This window comes from Seriola dumerili, unplaced genomic scaffold (assembly GCF_002260705.1).
Source record: "Seriola dumerili isolate Sdu_G_001 unplaced genomic scaffold, Sdu_1.0 BDQW01000127.1, whole genome shotgun sequence".
NCBI classification, from domain to species: Eukaryota; Metazoa; Chordata; class Actinopteri; order Carangiformes; family Carangidae; genus Seriola; species Seriola dumerili.
The window spans coordinates 201,181-227,468 of NW_019174382.1; the positions used below are offsets into that span (position 1 = coordinate 201,181).

A 26,288-nucleotide genomic window follows, 5' to 3' on the forward strand; every position below is an offset into this window, starting at 1 on the left:
ATGAGATGGAAATTTTTATCGTGATAACAGTTTTGGCCGTATCGTCCAGCTCTATGAATGAGTGAGTAAGTGATTGAATGGACGAGTAAGGACTGTGTCTGTAGCTGACCGATGAACATTAAACTGAAGAGTCTGATCTCTGGTTCCTCCATCAGTCGCTGAGACTCAAAACTTTTCTTCTTCTTCTTCTTCTGCAGATCTGACTAACCTCAGAGCCAAGCTGACCTCTGACCTCTGACCTGCTCTGCTGACCGGCTGGGGGCCGATGGTTGTGGCAGTGGTGATGATGATGAAGAGGAGGATGAGGAGCCGTCACACAGCTATACATGTCGGTGTGTGAAAGGAGGTCAAAGGTCATGTCACCTGATGCAGACGGACAGGGATGAGGCCTTGAAGTCCAGAATAAAAACCTCAGGTCTGTTTCTGACTGGAACGTGGAACCTGAAGGAACCTGAACTCAGAACCAGAGGATTATAATCTGACTCAGTTCTTTAAGGGGGAGGAGCCTTAAACTGTTTTTACTCTTTAACTTGATTGTAAATTTCACCTTCCTGCTCCGTCCGTCCTGTTGGGAGGTGTCATCATATTTTTACCCCTGGCCCCCTCCTTGGTGGGACGACATGGCTCTGTCTGCGTCGATACGAGAACGGGCGACAGGAAGTTGATTACTGCAGGGAGCGGGGCTGAGAGACAGCCAACAAGAGAGGGAGAGAGAGAGAGGGATATGTCGTGGAAGAGGAACTACTTTGCGTCAGGCGGCCTCGGTGTCAGTGGAGGGGGAGGGGGAGGTGCTGTGGACAGGGGGGTGCAGGGAATCTTGACGCCTCGCACCATGACGTCCATTGCTCCCAGTAAAGGTCTGAGCAACGAGCCAGGACAGAACAGCTGCTTCCTGAACAGCGCCCTGCAGGTACACACACACACACACACACACACAAACACACACACCTGTCTCTGTGACCTCTGACCTCAGGTACCTGTCACAGTGTGAACCTGCTGGTTAATAAAAGCAGTGGAGCTGAATTTAGTTCATTCATTTATTTGTCAAGTTCTTGGCAACTTGTCGACTACATGCTAGCACGTTAGCTACATGCTAGCACGTTAGCTACATGCTAGCATGTTAGCATGTGGTGTTTCCAGACTGTCTCCATGAGTCTGTACTCAGTGTTCAGATTACTGCACCATCACTCACACATAACAACCAGTGTGATAAACTGTGTGTGTGTGTGTGTGTGTGTGTGTGTGTGTGTGTGGTTGTGTGAGAGAGAGAGAGAGAGAGCTCTTCCCAGACTGCACATTATACTCAGTTATGACTCATCAGCTCACTGGGGGGGCAGAGACAGTGAGAGCAGTAATTACTGGTTCGTTTAAATAGAGGCTGACTCATTAACCTGGGGGGGGGGGGGCAGAAACACTCATTACATCTTTAACTGCAGCTCACAGCTGATCTTGGATCAGCAGCAACACACAGTCAGAGGTCAGAGGTCACAGACATTTTAAATCCTGGTCAGGAAAACATCAGTGTGTCAGCTGGAAAACTCTCCACCTGTTTAAAGAGGAGGAGGACTCCACTGATCTTCTCAGTGTGGACACACCTGTGTCCAGGTGTTTCCAGGTGGGGCTCACTGCAGACGTGAAACAGTGCAATAAAGATATGTTTATAATGTCATTAACAGGCAACAATGAACTAAAGAAGGTGAAATAAACTAATGAAATAAATCAGAAAGAACAGAGTGGAGCAGGAAAGAAAAGAAGGAGGAGAAGAAGTGAATCTTACCTCAGTGTAAACTGTGACACAAACAGTTGGACTCATTTAAAGCTGCTGTGAAACATGATTTTCATTATTGCAGCATATATAATATGCTGATTATTATCTGGATTTATTGATGAAAGGTTTAGTTCATGAAATATCAGAAAACAGTGACATCATAATGTTTGTGACATCATCTCTCCAGGTGAGAAATAATGTCACAAACATTAATTAATTAAATCTGGACATGTCTTTTACTCCAGTCAGACTTTACTGTAGGAACACATGAAAACACACACACACACACACACACACACACACACACACACACACACACACACACACACTGCCCCCTCCCCCTCTCTGTCTCGAGTCATCACTGTTTTCACGTCAAACCAAAGTGATCAGGACGACTGTGAGCCGGCGGCTGAGCTGAGTGAGGAGGAGGCGGCATGGCGGCGGAAGGGAGGAGCCATCAGGACATCAGGAGGCTCAGTGGCTCCAACATGTGACGAAGACAAAGAACATCACAGTAACAAGCAGCTGAGGCCCTCAGATCAGCTGCTCACAAACCTTCATCTGCTCACAAACCTTCATCCTCTCACGCCCCCCACACACACACACACACACACCCACACACACACACACACACACACACACACACTGACTCATTAAATGAGAAAATACATTTAGACTTTATCATAAAGCTGTGACCTCGTCTCATATTAATATTATCAAAGAAGGAGGACCTGAGTCTGAGATCCAGGTCAGATCAGATATTTTTACAGATTTTAGCTCATTAACTACAAACTGTTGTTTAAACATGAACACAGATCTTGTTTTTTCTGAGTGTCCATAAATGCACCATGAGACACTGTCTCTGTGATCACGTGGTGTTCACTGACTCACAAAGAAGAACTGAGCTGCAACAAGTAATAAGTCAATCAATGAAAATTAATCAATTCTTCTGATCATTTTATTTTAATCACAGACAAACAATCAGCTGTTCAGAGGATTCTCAGATGACAGTTAACTTTCATTAGTTGGTTTTAGATCAGACCTCAAATATTATTGATAACAGATAATTAATCAACTGAAAACAGATGAAAATATAATAAAATGTCTGCAGCTTTAGGTGAAACGTCCAAACACTGATCCACAGACTGAACCAGGATCAGGAGTTCATAAACCAGAGTCCTGCACAGACCTGGACCTGACTGAGCTGCAGTAACAAAACAACATATTGGACATGGTGGGGGGGCAGGAAGGAGGAACCGACACACCCAAAGTGCTGACACCACCGTCTGTCCCTGAGGACTCTGAGTGCAACACACCCTCTGTTGTTAGACATGATGATTATTTTCCATCTGTCTCTTGTTTTTAGCTGTCAGCAGATTTTCACTGTGAAGTCTGAACTGAACTGCGGCTTCATGATCTTCATCTCTAACAGTCGGTTTCCATCATATTAAACACTGAACAGATCCTCCAGTCTCTGTCTCCAGGGATTCAGACTACCAACCGTCCACTCACAGATCAGAGCCAGCATGTCTGACCTGCAGACCACCTCCACTGCTCTTATTAAACCTCATGAACACACTGATGAAGACATTCCTCCATGTCTGAATTCCTGTCGCTCAGCAGGAGACGAGACGCCCAGAGGAGGGATGGAAGAGAGCAGGGGGGTCAATGAAGACACCACCACAAAGACACAAAACAACCTCAGAGAGACACTCAACAACCACAGAGACACTCAACAACCACAGAGACACACAACACCCACAGAGACACACAACACCCACAGAGAGACACACACCACCCCCAGAGAGACACACAACACCCACAGAGACACACAACACCCACAGAGAGACACACAACACCCACAGAGAGACACACAACACCCACAGAGACACACAACAACCACAGAGACACACAACACCCACAGAGAGACAAAACAACCACAGAGACACACAACAACCACAGAGACACACAACACCCACAGAGACACACAACACCCACAGAGAGACAAAACAACCACAGAGACACACAACAACCACAGAGACACACAACACACATCAGGAGATCACATGGAACTTGCTGAGACACACACACACACATTCAGATTGTGACATTTGTTCTTTCTGACACAGACAACATCATGTTCTGCTTTTCCCTCTGGCACACACACACACAGACACACACACACTCTTATCTCTCACTCTCAAACTTATCTCCCAGAGAACTTGTCGTCATGCAGGAGTCCAGATGGTTCCTGAAGCAGATGGAGAGAGTGATGAACACAGTCTGACACACACACAGACACACACACACACACACACACACACACACACACACACACACACACACACACACACACACATACATACAGCTCCACTCATGTTTTTGACACGCTCTGTCTCGCTCTCTTAAACTCACTGCAGCTCGTCCTCAGGTCATCAAACTTGCTCTCTGATTGGCCGGCTGCGGTGTCAGGTCAGCATCCATGCTGACAGGTGATTGGCTGGCAGCTGTACTGATGTAAAGCCGTCACATTGAGTCCTCAGTGGAGAAGCAGCAACACCCTGGATGTTAGTGTGACTCTAGTCATCTGGACAGTCGGCTCAGACACTGAGGAGCTGTGGATTTTATTCTGATTTTATTCTGACAGTTGAATCCGGTTTGTTTCACGTTGGAGAATCTGGTTTTCCTGCTGAGGTTTGGGATCAGGTCTGAGCAGGTAGACCGGATTTTTCTTGACTTCACACTCTTGGTCTGAGTCTTGATTTTATTTCAGTGATGGAAATCAATACTTTGTTAAAGTTTTTATGGAAGGTTGTGCTTTTTATCTTGATGCTTTTGAGTTTTATCTGTCTGCGTTGGAGACAGTCATGTTGTCCGTCCATCTCATTCTCATGGACACGCTATGTGCTGAATTTCTTCAATTTCAGCACAAACATTCACATGAACTCAAGGATGAACTGATTAGAGATTGGTGGTCAAAGGTCAAGGTCGCGGTTACCTCACAAAACACCTTTTAAGCCATTACTCAAGACTTCACACAAATGGTTAATATTTTCTGTGGCTCTGGATAAACATGATGTGACCTGGATCTAGTCTGAGTGGAGGAGGTAATCCTGATCCCATCACCCCCCCCCCCCCCCACTGTTCTCCCTCTGCTCCTGGCAGGTCCTGTGGCACCTCGACATCTTCCGTCGTAGTTTCCGTCAGCTGACGACACATAAGTGCATGGAGGACTCGTGCATTTTCTGCGCTCTGAAGGTGAGAGTCAGACCAGCTGACGTCTGATCCTGGACCAGCGTCCTGTCTCTGACCTCTGACCTCTGTCCTCTGTGTGTCTTCCTGTTCAGAGCATCTTCGCTCAGTTTCAGTACAGCAGTGAGAAGGTTTTACCGTCCGACGCTCTCCGCAGTGCGCTTGCCAAAACCTTCCAGGACGAGCAGAGGTTCCAGCTTGGCATCATGGATGATGCCGCAGAGTGCTTCGTAAGACCACACACACACACACACACACACACACTGGTTTCTAACCTATGATGAGTTGTGATCAGTCCGGTCTTTGTCTCTGCAGGAAAACATCCTGATGAGGATCCACTTCCACATTTCAGATGAGACCACAGAGGACATCTGCACAGCCCGACACTGTATCCCTCACCAGAAGTTCGCCATGACACTGTTTGAACAGGTGAGTTAGTGGCGTGGTCTGAGCCGGTCCAGTGTTGTACCTATGGAGGTGGTTTCTGAGTCCCAGTGACTCCTGTCGCCATGGAAACGATTAATTCAGGTTACAGGATAGAAACAAGAGTCAGGTGACCATATGAGACTGAAGCAGGTTTCACCTGGCGTCTTCATACAGGTCATTAACAGATCTCCAATAAGGGAAGGGGACAGAGTCCAGAGTCCTAAGTCCTTATCTTTCAGTCTCTGGGAACTCTGCTGCCCTGAGTTTGGTGTCTCAGGCAGAGTGCAGGTCCTGCCTCCTGTGTGATTTTGTGTGTGATTTTGTGTGTATGTGTCAGTGTGTGTGCAGCAGCTGTGGAGCTTCCTCAGACCCTCTGCCCTTCATTCAGATGGTCCACTACATCTCCACCACCTCCCTGTGGTAAGTCTGTGTGTGTCTGACAGAGGTAAGTTAAGGCCACACCCCCCCCTCCTGTCGCTAAGTTACGCTCCAGGGTCACCAAGGCAACCATCTCTTCACTCTCTTTATCATGGCTCTGTCTGAGTGAAGAAGCTTGTGAAAGATTTAAGATTAAATATTTTTTAGATGTTTGATAGAAACCATTTGAATGAAAATATAATTCTGTTTAAAGTGAAAAGAATCTGTTTCTTCTGCCCGTAACTAATGTATTAATTATCATATAGGTTATAATTATAACTGTAAATATAACTGTCAATGAGGTCACATGTCCTGCTCTCCTCAGTAATCAGGCAGTGAAGATGTTGGAGTCAAGGGAGAAGGCAACTCCCGGCATGTTTGGAGAGCTGCTGAGAAACGCCAGCATGGGAGACCTCCGCAACTGCCCCGTACGACACCCGAATATTAAGGAGTTAATGTCATGTGTTCACACAAGTGTTTGGTTCATTTCATATCATGTATTCATTTACTCCCCTTCCTCCTCTTCCTCCTCTTCCTCAGAGTCAGTGCGGTCAGCAGCTCAGGATGGCTCGTGTCCTCCTCAACAGTCCAGAGATCATCACCATCGGGCTGGTCTGGGACTCTGATCACTCCGACCTGGCTGAAGACGTCATTCACACCCTGGGAACCTGCCTGCGCCTGGGAGATGTAAGAAGAAGAAGTAGAAGGAGTAATAGTTGTAGTAGTCGTAGAGTGTAGTAGAGACTAGTACTAGTACTAGTAATAGAAACAGCAGTAGTAGAGACAGTAGTAGTAGTAGTAGTAGAGACAGTAGTAGTAGTAGTAGTAACAGTAGTAGAGACAGTAGTAGTAGTAGAGACAGTAGTAGTAGCAGCAGTAGTAGTAGTAGTAGTAAATATTAAGTATGAGCATGAAGATAAACATCAATGTCGTCAGCATATTGGAGGATAACGGTTTTCTTCAGCTTCGTCTTTCTCTCTGCAGTTGTTTTACAAGGTGACGGAGGAGAAGGCCCGTCAGTCGGAGCTCTACCTGGTTGGCATGGTGTGTTACTATGGGAAACATTATTCCACCTTCTTCTTCCAGACAAAGATCCGACGATGGATGTACTTTGATGACGCTCACGTCAAGGAGGTATATCTGGGGCATGGTGTCAAAGTATTGTGTAGGGAGTAGATAAAACCAAGATACAGGCTGATCTCTGTATAGGGTTTGGTTGGTAAGGAAACCAGAGACCTCTGGGGGGGTCCTGTAGTCTGGGGGGGTTTAGCATCAACCTTGAACAAGTTCCTGTTCAAGTCCCCAACCAGGGACCTTTCCTGCACGTCATGTAAAATAATCAGTCTGTAAGTAACACTGCTTCACATTTTACTATCAAGTCGTTACATCATAGAAACAAATGTCCGTCTCTCAGGAACAGATGTCACTTCTAAAATATACAACAGTGTTGTTACTGTTGGTTCAACAATGAGATAAAAAGACCAACAACAGAAACTCACAACTGTGGATCAGTGAAACACCTAGGCAATAAATAAATCAGTGTCTGTGAATTCACTGTCTGTCATTGAATGAGGGAACACAACAGTGACCCACAGATGAAACATAACGTGTTTGTGTTTGACAGTTTATGAACTGTCAGTTAGTGATGTTTGGCTCAGAAACAAACCTGCAGTTACCATGTGTGACCAGAGGTGTCGCCAAAGGTAAAGAAACAGATCTGCTGCTTCCAGCTGTGTTTGTCACAGGGGATGAAACAGACTGATGATGTATAATTTAAACTCAACAAGTTCCCCACCTGAAGCTTCAAATAAAACACAGAAGAAGAACTCTGTCTCAAACACCAGGAATTAGACTAATCCACTGGTGCGAGCAGTGAGGCTCTGACTATCCTCTATTAGGAACAACAGTTTAGTTAGTTAGTCTTATAAAATGTTAATTAAGTGTTCATGTCATGTTATAATTGATTAACAGAGAGACTTCATGAGAATCTGTATTTGAAATGTAAAAACAATGCTCATCAGTTTCCTGTCGTCTTCATCTCAGTCATCTTCATCTTCCTCATGTCGACTGTGTCAAAGTCCAGAAACAAGACCAAAGAAAAGCTGATGATCCTCCAGATTAAAACCTGGAACAGATTATTCACATTTAAAAATATGAGTCCGGTATCAATATATTTTTTAATCAACTGATCACTTCAGCTCTGATACTGTGACAAACTGTCAATCAATCAATATCAACTGAAAGATATTATCTGTTTCTGTCTCAGTCACAGTGAGTGTGAACTGTAAAGTCTTATAGAAATAAACTTTATTATTATTATTATTATTATTATCACAGTGGGCGGAGCCAGATGCGCTGTTAGCAGGTCAGAAAATGTGAACTATTCCTTTAAGGTTAAGGTTATATCAGTGTGTGCGTGTGTGTGTGTGTGTGTGTGAGTGTGTGACCTCATGTTGTAGTTAGTGATCTCTCTCTTCCTTCCCATCCTCACACCTCTCACATGTCCTCCTTCCTGTTTCCTGTCTCCTTGCTCTGCACCCTACCTCCTCTTTCCTGCCTCCTTCTCCTCCTCTCCTTAATTTTCTTCCTCTTCACTCTTTGCTTTCTTTCCTATTATTTTCTAATGACATCAGTGGAGTGAGGTCTCTCTCTCTCTCTCTCTCTCTCTGTCTCTCTCTCTGTCTCTCTCTCCCTCGCTCGCTCGCTCTCTCTCTCTCCCTCGCTCGCTCTCTCTCTGTCTCTCTCTCTCTACTGGTTGTGAAAACAAGGATATCCCTCTATTGTTTATCAGTCCAGCTGGACAGAGCTGAGGGTGTGGTCAGAGCGCGCACACACACACACACACATACACACACACACATACACACACACACTGCCCACTGCCACAGCCGACACTTTTGCTCACACTGCAGACTTTCATTCTATCTCTTTCTTTCTCTTGCATAAACACACACATTTTTCACAGACACAAACATTTTTTCTCGCACACACACACACACACACACACACACACACACACACACACACACTCTCTCTCTCTCTCAGCGGCACATGGTTGACGGACAGGTCGGCATTTTCATTTTGGGGACATCCTGTTGGAGCTGGACTTTTGGAAAATGGAGGAAGGGTTGAAATAACAAGCAGAGGATTTCTGTCGCACAAAAAGACGAAGACACGGACGACAAGAGGACAACGCACAGCAGACACACAACAGACACACAAAAGACACACAAAAGACACACAACAGACACACAACAGACACACAACAGACACACAACAGGGTGGTGGAGAATAACGTTTCACTTCCTGACTGTTTTACCTGCTGAGCGGTGTTTTCCAGGTGAACAGGACGTCCTCCACTTGTCGACGGTTTGATGTGTTTAAGAAAGAGAATGTCTGATGTTGAGATCATGTGACTTCATTACATCATCAGACCTGAGACCTGGTCCTGAGACTGAGACCTGGTCCTGAGACTGAGACCTGAGACTGAGACCTGGACCTGAGACCTGAGACCTGAGACCTGAGACCTGAGACCTGGACCTGGACCTGGTCCTGAGACTTTGACTGAGTCTGAGTCTGAGTCTCTGTGTGTCTCTGCTGCAGATCGGTCCTAAGTGGAAGGACGTGGTCTCTCGCTGCATCAAAGGTCACTACCAGCCTCTGCTGCTGCTGTACGCCGACCCCCGGGGGACACCAGTGTCCACCCAGGACCCACCCCCCCGCCTGGACCTGCACCCCCCCAACAAGACCTGTTACGATAGCGAGGACTCAGGTAACTACACAGAAGTATTANCTGAGACCTGAGACCTGAGACCTGGTCCTGAGACTGAGACCTGAGACCTGAGACTGAGACCTGGTCCTGAGACTGAAACCTGGTCCTGAGACTGAGACCTGGTCCTGAGACCTGAGACCTGGTCCTGAGACTGAGACCTGGTCCTGAGACTGAGACCTGAGACCTGAGACCTGGTCCTGAGACTGAGACCTGAGACCTGAGACTGAGACCTGGTCCTGAGACTGAAACCTGGTCCTGAGACTGAGACCTGGTCCTGAGACCTGAGACCTGGTCCTGAGACTAAGACCTGAGACTGAGACCTGAGACCTGAGACCTGGTCCTGAGACTGAGACCTGGTCCTGAGACTGAGACCTGAGACCTGAGACTGAGACCTGGACCTGAGACTGAGACCTGGTCCTGAGACCTGGACCTGGACCTGGTCCTGAGACTTTGACTGAGTCTGAGTCTGAGTCTCTGTGTGTCTCTGCTGCAGATCGGTCCTAAGTGGAAGGACGTGGTCTCTCGCTGCATCAAAGGTCACTACCAGCCTCTGCTGCTGCTGTACGCCGACCCCCGGGGGACACCAGTGTCCACCCAGGACCCACCCCCCCGCCTGGACCTGCACCCCCCCAACAAGACCTGTTACGATAGCGAGGACTCAGGTAACTACACAGAAGTATTAGTACGGCAAACAAGAACTATTAGTACTACAAACATGAAGTATTAGTACTACAGAACAGTGGTATTAGTTCAAGTACTAGTCGTATTTGTAGCAGTAGTTGAAGCAGTAGTTGTAGTACTTGTAGCAGTAATTGTACTTTTAGTAGTACTTGTTGCAGTACTTTTAGCAGTAGTGATAGCACTTGTAGCAGTACTTGTAGTACTTTTAATAGTACTTGTAGCTGTAATTTTAGTACTTGTAGCAGTAGTTGTCGTATTTGTAGCAGTACTTGTAGTACTTGTAATCAAAGTTGTAGTACTTGTAGCAGTTATTGTACTTTTAGTAGTATTTGTAGCAGCACTTGTAGCACTACTTATAGTACTTGTAATCATAGTTGTAGTACTTGTAGCAGTAATTGTACTTTTAGTAGTACTTGTTGCAGTACTTTTAGCAGTAATGATAGCACTTGTAGCAGTACTTTTAGTAGTACTTGTAGCAGTAATTTTAGTACTTGTAACAGTAGTTGTCGTACTTGTAGCAGTACTGGTAGTACTTGTAATCATAGTTGTAGTACTTGTAGCAGTTATTGTACTTTTAGTAGTACTTGTTGCAATACTTGTAGCAGTAATTGTACTTTTAGTAGTATTTGTTTCAGCACTTGTAGCAGTACTTGTAGTACTTGTAATCATAGTTGTAGTACTTGTAGCAGTTATTGTACTTGTAATTGTACTTGTAGCAGTAGTTTTAGTAGTCGTAGTTGTAGTACTTGTAGTGGAAGTTGTAGTACTTGTAGCAGTAATTGTATTTGTAGCAGTAGTTGTACTTGTAATCGTAGTTGTAGTACTTGTAGCAGTACTTGTAGTACTTTTAGTAGGACTTGTAGCAGTGATTGTAGTACTTGTAGCAGTACTTGTAGCAGAAATTGTACTTTTAGTAGTACTTGTTGCAGTACTTGTAGTAGTAATTTTATTTTTAGTAGTACTTGTTGCAGTACTTGTAGTAGTAATTTTATTTTTAGTAGTACTTGTTGCAGTACTTGTAGTAGTAATTTTATTTTTAGTAGTACTTGTTGCAGTACTTGTAGTTGCACTTGTTGCAGTACTAGTAGTACTTGTAGCGGTACTTGTAATTGTACTTGTAGCAGTAGTTGTAGTACTTGTAATCGTAGTTGTAGTTCTTGTAGCAGTACCTGTAGCAGTAGTTGTAGTACTTGTAGCAGTACTTGTAGCAGTAGTTGTAGTACTTGTAGCAGTACTTGTAGCAGTAGTTGTAGTACTTGTAATCGTAGTTGTAGTTCTTGTAGCAGTACTTGTAGCAGTAGTTGTAGTACTTGTACTTGTAGCAGTAGTTGTAGTACTTCTAGTAGTAGTGAAAGGACGTGTATTTGTGTATGTATGAGCACATGTACATCACCCAGTAACCCCACCTCCTGATCCACTAACCCCGCCCCTCCATCCCCCCGTCAGGCCGCGAGCCTTCGATCTCCAGCGACACTCGCACCGACTCGTCGACAGACAGCTACTCGGGCCGGCAGCCCGGTCCCTCCCACCATGAGTCTCTGGTCAGTCACTGCTCGTCCGACTCCCAGGGAACCGTCATCTGCTCCGAACACCCTGACGTCGCCCTGCACGCCTCGCTCTGCAGCCTGGACACCATAGGTGAGGGGGGGCGGAGTTGTCTGTGTGAGACTGAGGGAGGGGTGGTCAGTGCTTTTATTATTGATTCATTAATCAGGTGATTGAGGTGTTACATAAATAGACACAGACTCTTGTGAGTGGAACAGTGTTTTTTGGTGTGAACCATCAACTGATGTCCTGTATGTTTTTTGACCAATCACAGAAGAGTTTGTCAGTCACCTCATAAAACACACCTGTCACTCTTCGTTTAAATGTGAACTTCATATCTACAGATGTGAAGAGATTTGACCTGTGTGACTTCATATGACCCTGTGTGACCCTGTATGACCTCATATGACCTGTGTGACCTCATATGACCAGTGTTACCTCATATGACCTGTGTGACCTCATATGACCAGTGTTACCTCATATGACCTGTGTGACCTCATATGACCTGTGTTACCTCATATGACCTGTGTGACCTCATATGACCTGTGTGAAGTTATATGACCTGTGTGACTTCATATGACCCGTGTTACCTCATATGACCTGTATGACCTGATATGACCGGTTTGACCTCATATGACCTGTGTGACCTCATATGACCCGTGTTACCTCATATGACCTGTATGAAGTTATATGACCTGTATGAAGTCATATGATCTGTATGACCTCATATGACCCTGCTGTGCAGCCAATCACACCACCACACCGCATCTTTCTCCTCTGTCATTGTGTTGCATCACCTGGTGACCATGCTTTAAACATCCGTTGCCATGCTTCTTGTTGCTAAGGCCACGTGACGGACAGTGAGCAGCACCAGTCTCTGAGGAAGGGAGGCGGGGCCGGGGATAGGAGGCGGAGCTCTGTCCGCACCCAGCGATCTAAACCAGACAACGAAGCCTCATCGGCCGGGTACCACAGCGAGGGTAGGAGGGGCTGGGAGGCTACAGGACAGAGAGGGAGCTAGTGGGCACAGCTGTTAAAAATGTGACTAACAGTGCATTTCTGATGCTGATTGAGATTCTTAAGAGTTTTTATAAACCTCATTTCTGACATCTATATATTTATGTATCTACATATTAATATATTTATATATTTATATATTAGTATATTAAAATAACTAGACATTTATATATTTCTATAGTACTATATTTATGTATCTATACATTAATATATTTGTATACCTATATATATTAATATTTTAAAATATCTATATATATATCAACACATTACTATATTTATGTATCTATATATATGTATATTTCTGAGTGGCTCATTTTACAGTTAGAAAACAAACGTGACGTTTAAAACAAATATAAAGTTAATTTTAGACGTAAATAACAACGATAAATAAAAACACAAATACAATACATATATATTTGATTTGAATTAAATGAACCTGCAGCTTTCTAAATGTTTGGTCTGATGTTTGCAACAGTTGCTGTAATAAAACCAGGAAGTGGATATTAAATTTTAAACTGTGGAGTTTGTCTTTTAAATAAAAATAATTTCTATTGAAATTCATATTTATAATTTTTAGAATGAAAATTGTATCCTGACTTGTTTTATATATAATGATGTTTCCTCATAACCCAGTTTTTAATAAACACTTCTGTGCAGACTCTGTTTTAAAATTAAAACCTAAAGTGAGGACATTTCTAAAATAAAACCACAAACAGTTTTTATTTCTCATTGAACTTCATGGAAAACCTGGATCAGATCAGGTGTGACCCCCCTTTACCTTTAAACCAGCTCCAGTTCTCCTGGTGCACCTGCTCAGGTAGAACCTGCCACAGGAACAGACTTTAACATAGAACTGGACTCAGTAGATTTGACCTGTACGTTAGTAGAACCTGCTCAGAACAACAGTTCTCCATTATGCTGCACTACAGACCTTCATCGTCTTCATCATCATCAGTCATATACTCAAGTTCACAAGTGTAGAAGAATCAGCAGCTTAAACAGGAAACACGTTTCTGTAGATACAAACCTTCATCAGCAGGTGGGCTGGGGGGTGGGGGGGCATTAACCTGAGTCATCAATCAGTGTCATCAGTATTATGTTAATCATTTCAGTTTGGTATCAGTCACATTAACATTACTCGTCCTCTGCTTCCTTCTTCTTTTCTTCTTCTTCTTCTCTTCTTTACCTTCTCTCTCTCTGATCTCCATTTTCTAACTCTGTGTAATTCTCTTCCTCCTTCCTCTCTCATGCTCCTCCTCCTTTCCTCCCCCTCCCTCTCTTCTCCCCCAGGAGAGACGTTGAAGGAGCAGCAGGTTCCTCGTCACCTCCCCAAACCTCCTTCCTCCTTCTCGTCCTCCACCAGTCGCCTCCGAGACTTTAGGGAGACCATGAGTAACATCCTCCACAGCCGCCCCCTCTCCTCCTCCTCCTCCTCCTCTCTACCGACCGCCGTCCTCGCTGACATCAACTCCTCCACCAGCAGCCACCTCCACTCTAACCCCACCCCCGCTCCCTGCTCCTCCTCCAACAAACCCCATGACTGGGAGGCAGACAGCATCAGCAGTGAGTCCAAGTCCAGCTCCTCTGGCGGGGCGGGGTCAGGGAGGTACCGGCCGGCTTGGAAGCCCCGCAGGGAAGTGCTCAACATCGACAGCATCTTCACCCGCGAGAGGAGGAGGCAGGCAGGGTACAGCCCGCTGGGCCCCTCCCTGCCCGACGACTGTGGAGCTCCAGCCTCTGAGAGAGCCAACGCCTCCTTCACAGCCCCACATGAGGGGATGTCTGTGAGGCCGGGCTCCTCTTGGACTCTCCCCTCCTCCTCCAGCAGCCACAGAGGAGGACGAGGAGGAGGAGGAGGAGCAGAGCTCCCTCCTCCTCCTCCTCCTCCCCCCAGGCTGATCCAGAGGATGGAGAGCGGATACGAGAGCAGTGAGAGGAACAGCAGCAGCCCGGTCAGCCTGGACCTGAACCTGAACCTGGGAGACAGGTGAGACTCAGGACCTGATCCAGGTCTGTCCCCTGGTGTAAAGTAATTAAATGAGGGTCTGGAACCTGAAGGTGAACTGTAACACTCTCTCTCTCTCTCTCTCTCTCTCTCTCTCCTCAGGGACTGTACTGTGAAGAAGTCTTCACTCTGCTCCTCTTCCTCAGGACCGTCATGGAGGAACATCAGATCAAAGAGCAGCGGCGCTCTGCTGCAGGAAATCAGCACCTTTAGTAGGGGGAGCCTCGGTACGACGTGTGTGTGTGTGTGTGTGTGTGTGTGTGTGTGTGTGTGTGTGTGTTTGTGTGTTTGTGTGTGTGTGTCATGAAGCGATCTGGATGTGATGCAGCAAATGAATGCTAAAATCACATCAGACACTGGCTCCACCATCACTGTGACACTGATGAATGTGTGTGTGTGTGTGTGTGTGTGTGTGTGTGTGTGTGTGTGTGTGTGTGTGTGTGTGTGTGTGGAACAGCACCCCCTGCAGACCGCAGTGAGCTGGATGAGTTACAAGAGGAGGTGCTGAGGAGAGCGAGGGAGGAGGAGCAGCAGCGACGACAGGAGAAGGAGAGAGAGGCTGCGCTAGGCTTCAACCCAAGACCCAGCAAATATCTGGACCTGGACCAGCTGCAGATCCAGGGTAGACACACACACACACACACACACACACAGAAACAGACACACACAGAAACACAGACACAGAAACACAGACAGACAGACACACACACACACACACACACAGACACACACAGACACAGTGAGTGATGATGTAACTTTTCACTTTAAATGAGTCGATGTCAGAAAACATGAGGTAAGAAGAGTCTGTACAGTCAGTGGGCGCAGGTCAGGGTTTCATGGGGGGGTGACAATAGGAATGTTCCTCATTGAGCAGCTGAAAGAGCTCGACTGAGCTGACATATAAAAGACAGAATGACCCACACAGTGTGTGTGTGTGTGTGTGTGTGTGTCTGTGTGTGTGTGTGTGTGTGTGTGTGTGTGTGTGTGTGTGTGTGTGTGTGTGTGTGTCTGTGTGTGTGTCTCTGTGTGTGTGTGTCTGTGTGTGTGTGTGTCCTGCAGGTAAAGGTGACAGCTTTGAGCGCTGTGTGTCGGAGGCGGAGCTCCTGCTGGACCAATCAGTGCGTCTGGAGCAGGCGGGCGAGGTCACCTCCGCGCTGTCGGCCGTCAATGAAGCAGTCTGTAAGCTCCTCCCACTGCCCCTGACCCCGCCACACACACACACACAGACACACACACACCAGTTTGTCGTCACAGCAGCAAAACAAACTTCACACTCGACTGAAAGTTGCTTTAAGAGAAATGTCTCTGAGGCTCAGGTAGAATGACATCACCAGGTTCACATCTGGACCATGAACCAGGAGCATCAAACAAACCAGAGGTTTACAACATCTGGCTTCAGCAGAGCAGTGACTTAAGCAGATCATTAGCTGGGTTCAGCTAATCCAACCTGAACCCAGCAGGTCTTGGATCAGGTCTGGGTCAGGACTCAGATGTGTTCCTCTCTGACTGACAGCTGTTGTCATGTAAAAGTCAGTGTTTAAATAAAGGTCTGTTCAAACGTTACAGGTAGAACCTGGACTGTCACGACTCAGAACTGTTCGTCTAACTCACATGATCAGTCTTCAGTCTCTGGTCGAAAACCAACCAATCAGCTTTAACTGTGAGGTCATGTGACACAGTGAAATACAGAGGCTCCAGTTGGATTCTTAAAGGTCTGGTTCAGACTCAGAGCTCTAGTGGTGAGATTGTGTTATTACAACTACAGAGGAGACAGTAGAACATCTGTACTGTCCTACACGAGCAGAACCCCAGAACCCGGTTCACAGTCCAGAGACAGTCAGGAACCTGATCTACCTTCTGTCTCTGATCCTCCTGCACTGCTCTGTGGACACACCTGCAGCAGGCACCACAGGGGAGAGCTGGAATAGGTGGATAAACTGGGACAGATGTTGACAGACAGATGTTGATTGACAGATGTTGACAGAGAGTCTGAGTAGTCAGTTCACAGCTCACTTTGTCCCTCACATTGTCCCACCTGTCTGATCATGTGACCCTCAGACTTCTGGTTAGTGATGTCACTGTGTTCACAGGTGTGACAGAAACTGACTAATCAGAGCGATCCTGTCACCTGAGTCCGTTTTTATAATTCAGTTGATTTAATGTCTGTATAATTTCATCATTTCATCTGAGTTATTGATCTTTTAATGATGTCATTCCTCATGTCTGACACACACACACACACACACACACACACACACACACACACACACACACACACACACACACACCATCAGTCAGTTTATTTTTGCATGACACCATTATCATCCTTCTTTTCCTTTCCTTATTTGTTCTTTGTTTTTCTTTCTGTTGTGTATTTTCTGTTGACATGTGACCTGTGACCCGGCTGCAGCCAAACTGCGGCTGGCAGCGGCTGGGGGCGGAGCTAGTAGTCAGACCCGGCTGCAGCGCTGCATGAGGAGAGCCCGCAGCCTGCAGCAACGCATGCAACTGCAGCAGCAACAGGAGTCAGAGGCAGGCAGACCAGAGCAACAGCAGGAGGAGGGGCAGCAGCTCCAGGAACAGCGCAGGTACCAACTGTAGTCTGCTCAACCAATCAGAGGCCACGTAGCATCAGAACCTAGGTATTTGATCTGTTTTGACTTTAGAAACCACCACAAGCTGGAAACAGTCTGATCAAACCAGACCTCAGTGATGTAACCAGTGTCCACAACTGGACTCATCAGACCCAGGTCTCCTTCTGAATCCTCCAGGGACCAAACTGATCCAGGACCAGCTGGTCTTGTTCTAACCTGTTTGACCAATCAGAGACATTCACTACAGGTAAACTCTGATCCTACCTGGACCATCAGAACCTGTTTGAAGGGCAGGAACCAGACTTGGAACCAGGTTCCTGAGTTTCTTATAAAGCCCGTGGAGTACCAGGTGCAGTGGGCGGGGCTTCTCTTGAAGCTGAGTAGAGCGTCTGAACTGAACAAGCTCGTTAACAGTCTTCATTGGTCCGTACCGACCAATCACAGCTCTTGTTGTTTCCTCGTGGTGTGTTTGAGGAGGAGCTTCAGCTACAGCAGCTTCATGCTCAGGCCTCGTTGCTATGGTGACCTGTTAACTCAGTTCTAATAATCAACACGCTGATATTGTGTAAGTGTAGTCATGACGACAGCTCGTTCAGGAGTGAGAAACACATGCACACACACAAACACACACCTTGCTAACCCACTCCCCCCCCCCTCCCCCCTCTCTCTTTGCAGTGAAAAGCCTCTCTCGCTCAAAATACTTCTGACAAACAGACAGGGCGACCAATCAGCCGCCAGTCAGGACCAGCAGGCCCCGCCTCTCTCTCCCTGCCATGTTAAGCCCCTGCCCACCAGAACAGACCCCGCCTCCAGCCCTATAGGTTCTCCCAGGGAGGACAGCAGGACTGGGGGCCCCTGCTCTCGGTCTGGGATGCCCTTTTCTAACACCGGCTCCCTCCCTCTGTGTGACACCTGGGAGCAGAGTCCTCTGGAAGATTTGGCTCCACCCCCTCCACCTGAGGAGGCGGGCCTCTCCACCCAGTGGACCAGAACACCCCCTGACCCCATCCCAGTACAAGCTCCGCCCCCACCCAGACCATACTCCCGATCCCCATCGCCTGTCGGCGCCAACGACAGGTGTCAACTGATGGTGGCGGAGGAGCCATATTACATCAGACAGCCACTGACCACACCCCCTATTCCTAGCCCCACTTCCAGACCAGTCCTGCCCCCTCCAACCTACCCCACCAGAAACTGGTCTTGCTTACACCTGGACCTACCTGATGCTGTTGATTCTCCTGATCCACCGACCTACACCCCCCAAACCTCCCCCTCCAGCCTCCCCCCGCCTCCTGTGAGCTGGTATGGTCAGACCTGCTCCCCACCCCCCAGCCAGGACTACAGCCACACCCTGCCCGTGGAGCGCTGGGCTGAGAATGTCAACAGGTACTACGGTTCCCAGAATGCAGCAGGAGGAGCAGGGGGGGAAGGGGCGGTGCCCAGTGAGGAGCTGTCAGAGCTGGACTCGTTATACCAGGCCAGTCTCCTGGCTCCCAGCATGCACCGGGGTAGCCGCGGAGTCAGCCCTCAGCCAACTGGCAACAGACCAGGTAAGACATGCAGAGTACAGGTACGGTCACATGACACTGCTGTCACATGTCCTATTCATTTCATCTGAAGCTTCTGTGATGGAGAAGAAGTCAGGTGACAGGTGTCAGGTCACCTGACTCGGGTCAAAGGTCACCTGTGCTCAGCTCTCAGTGGACAAGCTGAGTTGGCCAATAGAAACACGTCCCATTTCCTACAGCTGTTTCTGAGGATTTACACTGGAATATTACTGTTAACTGTAACCATGACAACCACGACTAAATCACTGTCAGCTCGAATAGATGTTAAAATCAATAGTCATAATATCTTCAACAGTATCTAATGTGTGTGTCTGTGTGTGTGTGTGTGTGTGTGTGTGTGTGTNTGTGTGTGTGTGTGTGTGTGTGTGTGTGTGTGTGTGTGTGTGTGTGTGTGTGTGTGTGTGTGTGTGTAGGCGTGAGGAGAATGCTGTCAGGATCTGGACGGTCTAAAACACCGACAGCAGAGATCGAGAGATATGCCTACAGAACACCGGTCACACCTCAGCATAAGGTACAACTGACTGTGTGTGTGTGTGTGTGTGTGTGTGTGTGTGTGTGTGTGGTGTATGACCTCATGGTTCAGTCTCATTCAGGATCCAGGAAGACTGAACTTTTAGCAGTAAATTCAGGTAAATGTGAATCTCATTAATTTGTCATGATATAATTACATCTGCAGCTGGAGGTCATGCTCACATAGGAAGTCATTAAATAGACTTTTATACAACATGAAGAAGAAACTGCAGAAACTCTGAGCTTCAGGTTTGGTCTGAGGATCCGTCGGCCCCACGTCGGCCCCACGTCGGCCCAGACTCTGAGCTGATGGTGTCATCCAGACATGTTTGATCACATGAGACAGCTCTGTGTTCTCTGTCATCAGTCTCTGCTCAGACTCTCTGCTGCCAGTTTGTGCTGTGCAGTAAATGACCTGTGCTCTCTGACCTCTGACCAGCTGTCGTCAGGTGAAGACGAGAGCTACAGCGCAGAAAACCTGCGACGCATCGCCCGCAGTCTGAGTGGCACCGTCATCGGGTCACGACCCCAACACATCAGCCTCTCCCACAGCTGTGTAAGTGACACACACACACACACACTCTCTTTCCTTTCATTTATTTACAAACACACATTAACCTTGGTTAATGTTGGTTTCATCATCATCATCATCACCTTCGTCCTCTGCTGCCACCCTGTGTTCATACGATGGAACTGCAGCTGGTTCAGCGTCTGCTCTTCACTCAGAGCTGATGACAGTTCTTCTCTGGTTCTCTGCTTCTCTATAGAACAGTGATGAAGCAGAACCTCAGAGTCATAAACACTCATGTTCTTCAGGCTCTGTAGATGTGAATCAGTGTGATGTCACTGGTGGTTCAGGTCTCCAGGTCTACTGGCCTGCAGTTATTTTCTCGATCAATACACCTGACCGGTATTATCTTCAGTGATCGATTGGTAGATCTGTGTTAAAAAAAGGTGTTCAACCTCAGAGGAGAGAGAGGAAGACTCTGAAGAAGAAGAACTACTCCAGGTGTAACCAGACCTTGAGGTTTCCATGACGACACAGTCATTTCCTCATGTTTGTGTTTTATTTTGTCATTTTTCATATTTTTCCTCTGTCATGTTAATTTCTTTCATTTTACCTCCTCCTCCTTTTTTCCTTTCATCTTTTGCTTCACTGCTCCTCCTCCTCCTCCTGAAGGACCCCTCTGTGTCCAGACCCCCCCCCAAACACACCGACCTTCACTTCTCCTCTTCCTCCCTCCTGCGTCGCCCCAGCTCTTCCTCCTCCTCCTCCTTCACTACAGATCCCACCTACCTCCACCTCCAACAACCCCCAGCTCCTGCACCTCCTCCACAGCACCCCCCCTCGCAGACATCACGGCCCCACAGCTCAGGCCTCAGCTCCTGGGGATGCTCAGGTAACAAACCCCCCCCCCCCCCCACCCAACACCACCAAACCAAACCGACACACACACACACAACGAAAAACACAACACACACACACACACACACACACACATACACACACAGACACACACAGACACACAACAACATTCTGGTCATATCTGACTGAGGCGCATCACAAGGTGCATTTAACTTCATGTTGTGCTGTACATGTCCGCACCACAGTTGTACTGCTCCGGTTGTAAGATGCAGTTAAACTTTGCACTTTTAAAGTTCTCTGCTGAGATCCTTCGGGTAGTTTGCCCGGAAGGTCGGGTGTTTCTCCAGGTGGTGTCTCCGGACATTGTTCTCCTTAAGTACCACAACGCAGTCATGGCAGAGTAAACACGTTGTGTTGGCGTTTGGCGTTTGGCGTTTGGCGTTTGGCGTTGGCGGTAAAATAGAACCGTACTTGTCTGTCCGGGCAGGAAGGTAAACTCTGTGTTTAGAGACAGACATGCTTCTTGAGATGCTAACATGGTTTATATCAGTAACTTTGTAAAAGTAACTTTCCAAACAAAACAACGCGCTGCATTGTGGGTTACGTGGAGTGTTGCATTCACTGTCTGAAGTACTGTAGGGATTTCAAGTTATTCTCGCAAAATGTGTTTTTCTCTGTTTTTTTTTTCTTTTTTTTTTTGTCTGAACCACGAGCTGGGCCACTCAGGTATTGCGTCTGGGCCGCGTCTGGGCCGCATGTGGCCCGCGGGCCGCCAATTGAATAGGCCTGCCCTAACCCCTCCATCCACTGCTTCTTCAGGGGGGGTCTCATATCAGGGACTGACAGTCCTGGTCTTAAACTCAGATCAGCTGGACTCTAGTTTCACTGTATGCCCCCCCCCCCGAGTCTCACCCGAGCCTCACCCGAGTCCCACCCGAGTCTCACCCGAGTCTCACCCGAGTCCCACCCGAGTCTCACCCGAGTCCCACCCGAGTCTCACCCGAGTCTCACCCGAGTCCCACCCGAGTCCCACCCGAGTCTCACCCGAGTCCCACCCGAGTCTCACCCGAGTCTCACCTGAGATAAACAACAAAAACAACAACAATAAGAAGAAGAATAACAAACTTTATTTATAGATAAACAGTGAAGATGAGGAGTAAACAGGAAGCAGAGTAAATAATATAAATAAACTAATAAATAATAAACAGAGACTCAACAGATCACAGGCGACGGCCTGTAAACAGTCAACAAACAACAAACAGTCACCAACATTAAAGTAGAATCCAGCTCTGTCACCTCATCATGTAACTGACCCAGACCTGACCCAGACCTGAACTGGACCCAGACCTGAACTACACCCAAACCTGACCCAGACCTGACCCAGACCTGACCCAGACCTGAACTACACCCAGACCTGACCCAGACCTGAACTAGACCCAGACCCAGACCTGATCCCACCCTGCAGGTTTTAGTCTGAACAGGGTCCTGGACTCTGGGTCAGAGTCTGCAGCAGCTGATCTGAGTTAATGAAGAGTCTTTGTCTCTGTGTTCTAACAGTTCACCTCTTTCTCCTACCCCCCCACCTCCCCACCCCCCACCCCGCACCCCCACCCCCACCCACCCCAGGATCTGGACCCGGGGTCCAGCAGCAGTTTCTGGTTGTGTCTGACCGGCATCAGACTCTCTCAGGTCAAGGCCTCCACAGTGTCGCGCTGAGTTACGGGACTCTACCCCGCACTCCTCGGCGAGCCCCGCCTCCCTCCTCCTCCTCCTCCTCCTCCTCCCTCCCCAGGCCCAGAGCTGGTTCCAGTCTTGCCCCCCGGCCTAGTCCTCAGAGTCTCTACGCCACCCTGTCCCACCCTTGCCGCTCCTCCAACAGGAATGGTCACTACCGGCAACCATCACTGCCCAGTAAGGTCAACGGGTCGTCCCTCTACGCTCCACACCCCCTCAGGTTGCCGGGAGATGCCCCCGCCCAGCCACTCCGCCTAGACGTCCCACCTGAGAGCGACTGGCGCTGTGATGCCGACTACAGGAGTGTCCAGTCCAGCTCCACCTGGGACCTCCGCACCACTCGCCCCCACCAGACACTCCAGAGGAGCCACCCCCACCAGCCCGCCGCCCCCTGGCCCCGCAGGGACCCCCAGCTCTGCTCCCTCTGCCAGCAGCTTCCTGCTGAGCCGCCACGCCCCTACTGCTCGACCTGTGGCGCCTACGTGGCTCGGTTCCGCCCGGTCAGCTGATCAGCCCCCACTCCCCACACAACAGAAGGAGTCACATGTCCTTTTTTCAGAAAGTGCCAACGTCTCTTCAGACAGCAGAGTACAGCTCTGTGATTGGCCAGGAGGGCTGCAGCCTCATCATGACATCACAACATCATGACATCATTGTGTGTTTGATGGACTGAACACTGAGGTTTCTAATGGAGGTAAAGCAAGATGAAAATGATGAAGATGATGAAGATGATGAAGATGACCTCTGCTGCCTCCTGGTCATCCTTTCACTAATTCGAATAGGAGACTGTCATAAACCTTCATCATCATCATCATCAGCTGAAGCTTCATGTCTGATATTCACTTTAGCTGCATGGACTCTGGACTCTGGACTGTGGTGGATCTGACAGCAGCTGGATCCTCACATCTGGACACATCAAACAGGAAGTGAAAGACATGAGACGAGACTGAAGGACAGGAAGTAGAGTCCGAGCTACTTCCTCCAGACTCTGATTGAAATCCACTTACTCTATTTATTTTTGTAGCCTGTCAGATCAGCTGTGTTACTCTGCTGTAGACCTGGTCTAGTTTTCTAAAGTCTGTTAGTCGCCTTGTGTGGGACAGCCCCCCCGTGGGTGGGGCCGAGTCCACAGCCTGTTAGAGGATTTTAGATCAATAACTGAAGCTTTTATTTTGAAGGAGTTGCAGCTAATATTTAGCATGTTTTCAGACCTGTTTGTTAGCCTGAAGAATCTCTATACTTTACTGTAACAAAGACAAATCCAGATGTTTCCCTGCAGCTGGACTAGAGTCTCTTTAGCTTGTTGCTGCTTCTGTCGACATCTCTCTGTTCAGAGACATGCTTCTTTGGTTCTACTCAGACCGGGTCAGACCTCAACCTGGTCAGACCACGTCTGGTAGAAGATGAAGGATCACCTTAAATCATGAATGCTGTTGTTCACAGACTGACAGACCTCTGTCCTACTGCCAAGAATCCAGGGGCGCTCTGCTCCCAGTGCTGACCCCGCCCACCCAGTGCTCCGGGTGACATAAAACAAACAAACCCATGTCTGGTCTGAAGTCTGCAGGTTAATGGAGATAATGATAATTACAGTGGAAATCCTGCTGAAAACCAGGACACAAACTCTTATCTGCTGACATATTGATTGATTGATTGATTGATTGATTGATTGACTGTGTGTCAGACCAGACCTGAGTTAAGTAACAATGCAACAGAAAGTGTCAAAGATTCAGATGAGGAGAAAATAACTTTTCTTTTATTTTTTGCTTTTGGCTTTTTGCTTTTTTCAGATTTGATTCTGTTGGTTTTGGTATTTTTGAATCTTATTTTTCTACAGTGCAGATAAACTGTACAAATTAACAGATTAACAGAAGATTCAGATGTTTAAAGTTTAGATTCTTTAGATGATTGTTTTAGTAGGAAATCATCACATTCACTGTTGAAGCTGCTCAGCTGCTGCGTCCTTTAACTTCCTGCCTCTGAATTCATTTAGCTTCAGTTTAAAGATGAAAACAAACGCTTGATTTAAAAACAGAAACATGATGAATCTGAATGAAGATGTTTTCTCTGGTTCCTCTCAGCAGCTGAGCAGCATTTGGAGTTCACTTTTCTTCTTCTGCTGATTCTACAGACGTTTTCTCAGCTGACACGATGACTCATCACAGCAGGTGAATCACAGGTAAATCAGGTTTTACCTAAGTGAGTCAGAACCAGGACCTGCAGATGTCTGTCTATCCTGCTCTGATGGTCAACATGTCCGCTGGGATGGACTGTCTCCGTCTCTGCAGGCTTGTGTTTCCATGCTGTGCTGACAGAAAGATTCTGTATTTTTGCAATAAAGTGTTGAGACAAGGAGCAACAATCTGTTTTTATTTCCTGAGTCTGTGAGTTCATCTTGTTCTGATCACCTGCACTGACGTCCAATCAGATTTCTTCTTTCTCACTGAGGAGGATCTGACTGAGAAGTTCGTGTCAATTTAATGTCATGTCGTGACTTACTATTCTGACTTTTTTATTCCTCAATATATTATGACTTTTTTATGACTTTTCATTCCTTATTGTTCAATGACTTTTAATGCATTACTTCCATGACTTTTTTATGCCTCAATATACTATGACGTTTTTATGACTTTTCATTCCCTATGATAAAATGACTTTCTATGCCTTATTATACCAGGACTTTTTTTTTTTTTAACTTTTATGCCATACTATAATATGACTTTTTTTTTATGACTTTTCATTCCTTATTGTTCAATGACTTTTTATACCTTACTTCCATGGCTTTTTATGCCTAAATTATGCCTTACTACACTGACTTTTCTATGACTTTTTATTACTTATTGTGCAATGACATTTTATACCTCACTATACAAGAAGTTTTTATGCCTTATTATACTATGACTTTTTCATGACATTTTTATACCTCACTATACTGTGACTTTTCTGACTTTTTATGTCTTATTGTACTATGACTTTTTGGTGCCTTACTATAGTATTAATTTTTTATGACTTTAATGCCTTTCTGTATTATGACTTTTTATGACTTTTATGCCTTACTGTACTATGATATTTTGATATTTTTATGCCTTACTGAACAATGACTTTGACTTTTTATGCCTCATTATATGACGTTTTTATGACTTTTAAGCCCTTACTGTACAATGACTTTTCATGCCTTTCTTCTATGACTTTTTATGCCTTACGTTACTATGAAATATTATGACTTAGTATAGTATAACTTCATTTGTAAGCTTCACTATACTATGACTTTTTTATCCCTTCCTATACTATGACATTTTTATGCCTAACTGTACTATGGCGTTTTTATTGCTTACTATAATATAGACTTGTTGATGTACTATACTATGACTTTTTATGACTTTTTAATCCTTAATGTACTATGACTAATTATGCCTCACTATACAATTTTTTAGCCTTCATATGCTTTATTATACTATGACTTTTTTAATGACTTTTCATTCCTTATAGTACAATGACATTTTTATGCCTTACTATACTATGACATATTATGACTTATTATAGTATAACTTTTTTTCTTACTTTTTAAGCCTGTATTATATTTTTATGCCTTACGATACGATGAGTTTTTATGTCTTACTAAACTATGACTTT

The 26,288-nt window shown here is 46.5% G+C and overlaps 1 protein-coding gene across 1 annotated transcript; it reads left to right on the top strand.

Moving 5' to 3' along the window:
- The first annotated feature begins 724 nt into the window (after positions 1–724).
- Positions 725–25,005, top strand: LOC111224212 (inactive ubiquitin carboxyl-terminal hydrolase 54-like). The gene is made up of 21 exons (XM_022748631.1): positions 725–910; positions 4,934–5,026; positions 5,116–5,250; positions 5,336–5,449; positions 5,784–5,866; positions 6,189–6,291; positions 6,404–6,550; positions 6,848–6,997; positions 9,467–9,635; positions 11,763–11,954; positions 12,707–12,841; positions 14,169–14,865; positions 14,986–15,110; positions 15,341–15,505; positions 15,943–16,062; positions 17,294–17,471; positions 18,153–19,027; positions 19,459–19,556; positions 19,995–20,111; positions 20,736–20,955; positions 22,548–25,005. Exons 1-21 carry the CDS (start codon positions 725–727, stop codon positions 23,162–23,164), a joined length of 4,719 nt encoding a protein of 1,572 aa, XP_022604352.1. The 3' UTR covers positions 23,165–25,005.
- Positions 25,006–26,288: the final 1,283 nt, after the last annotated feature.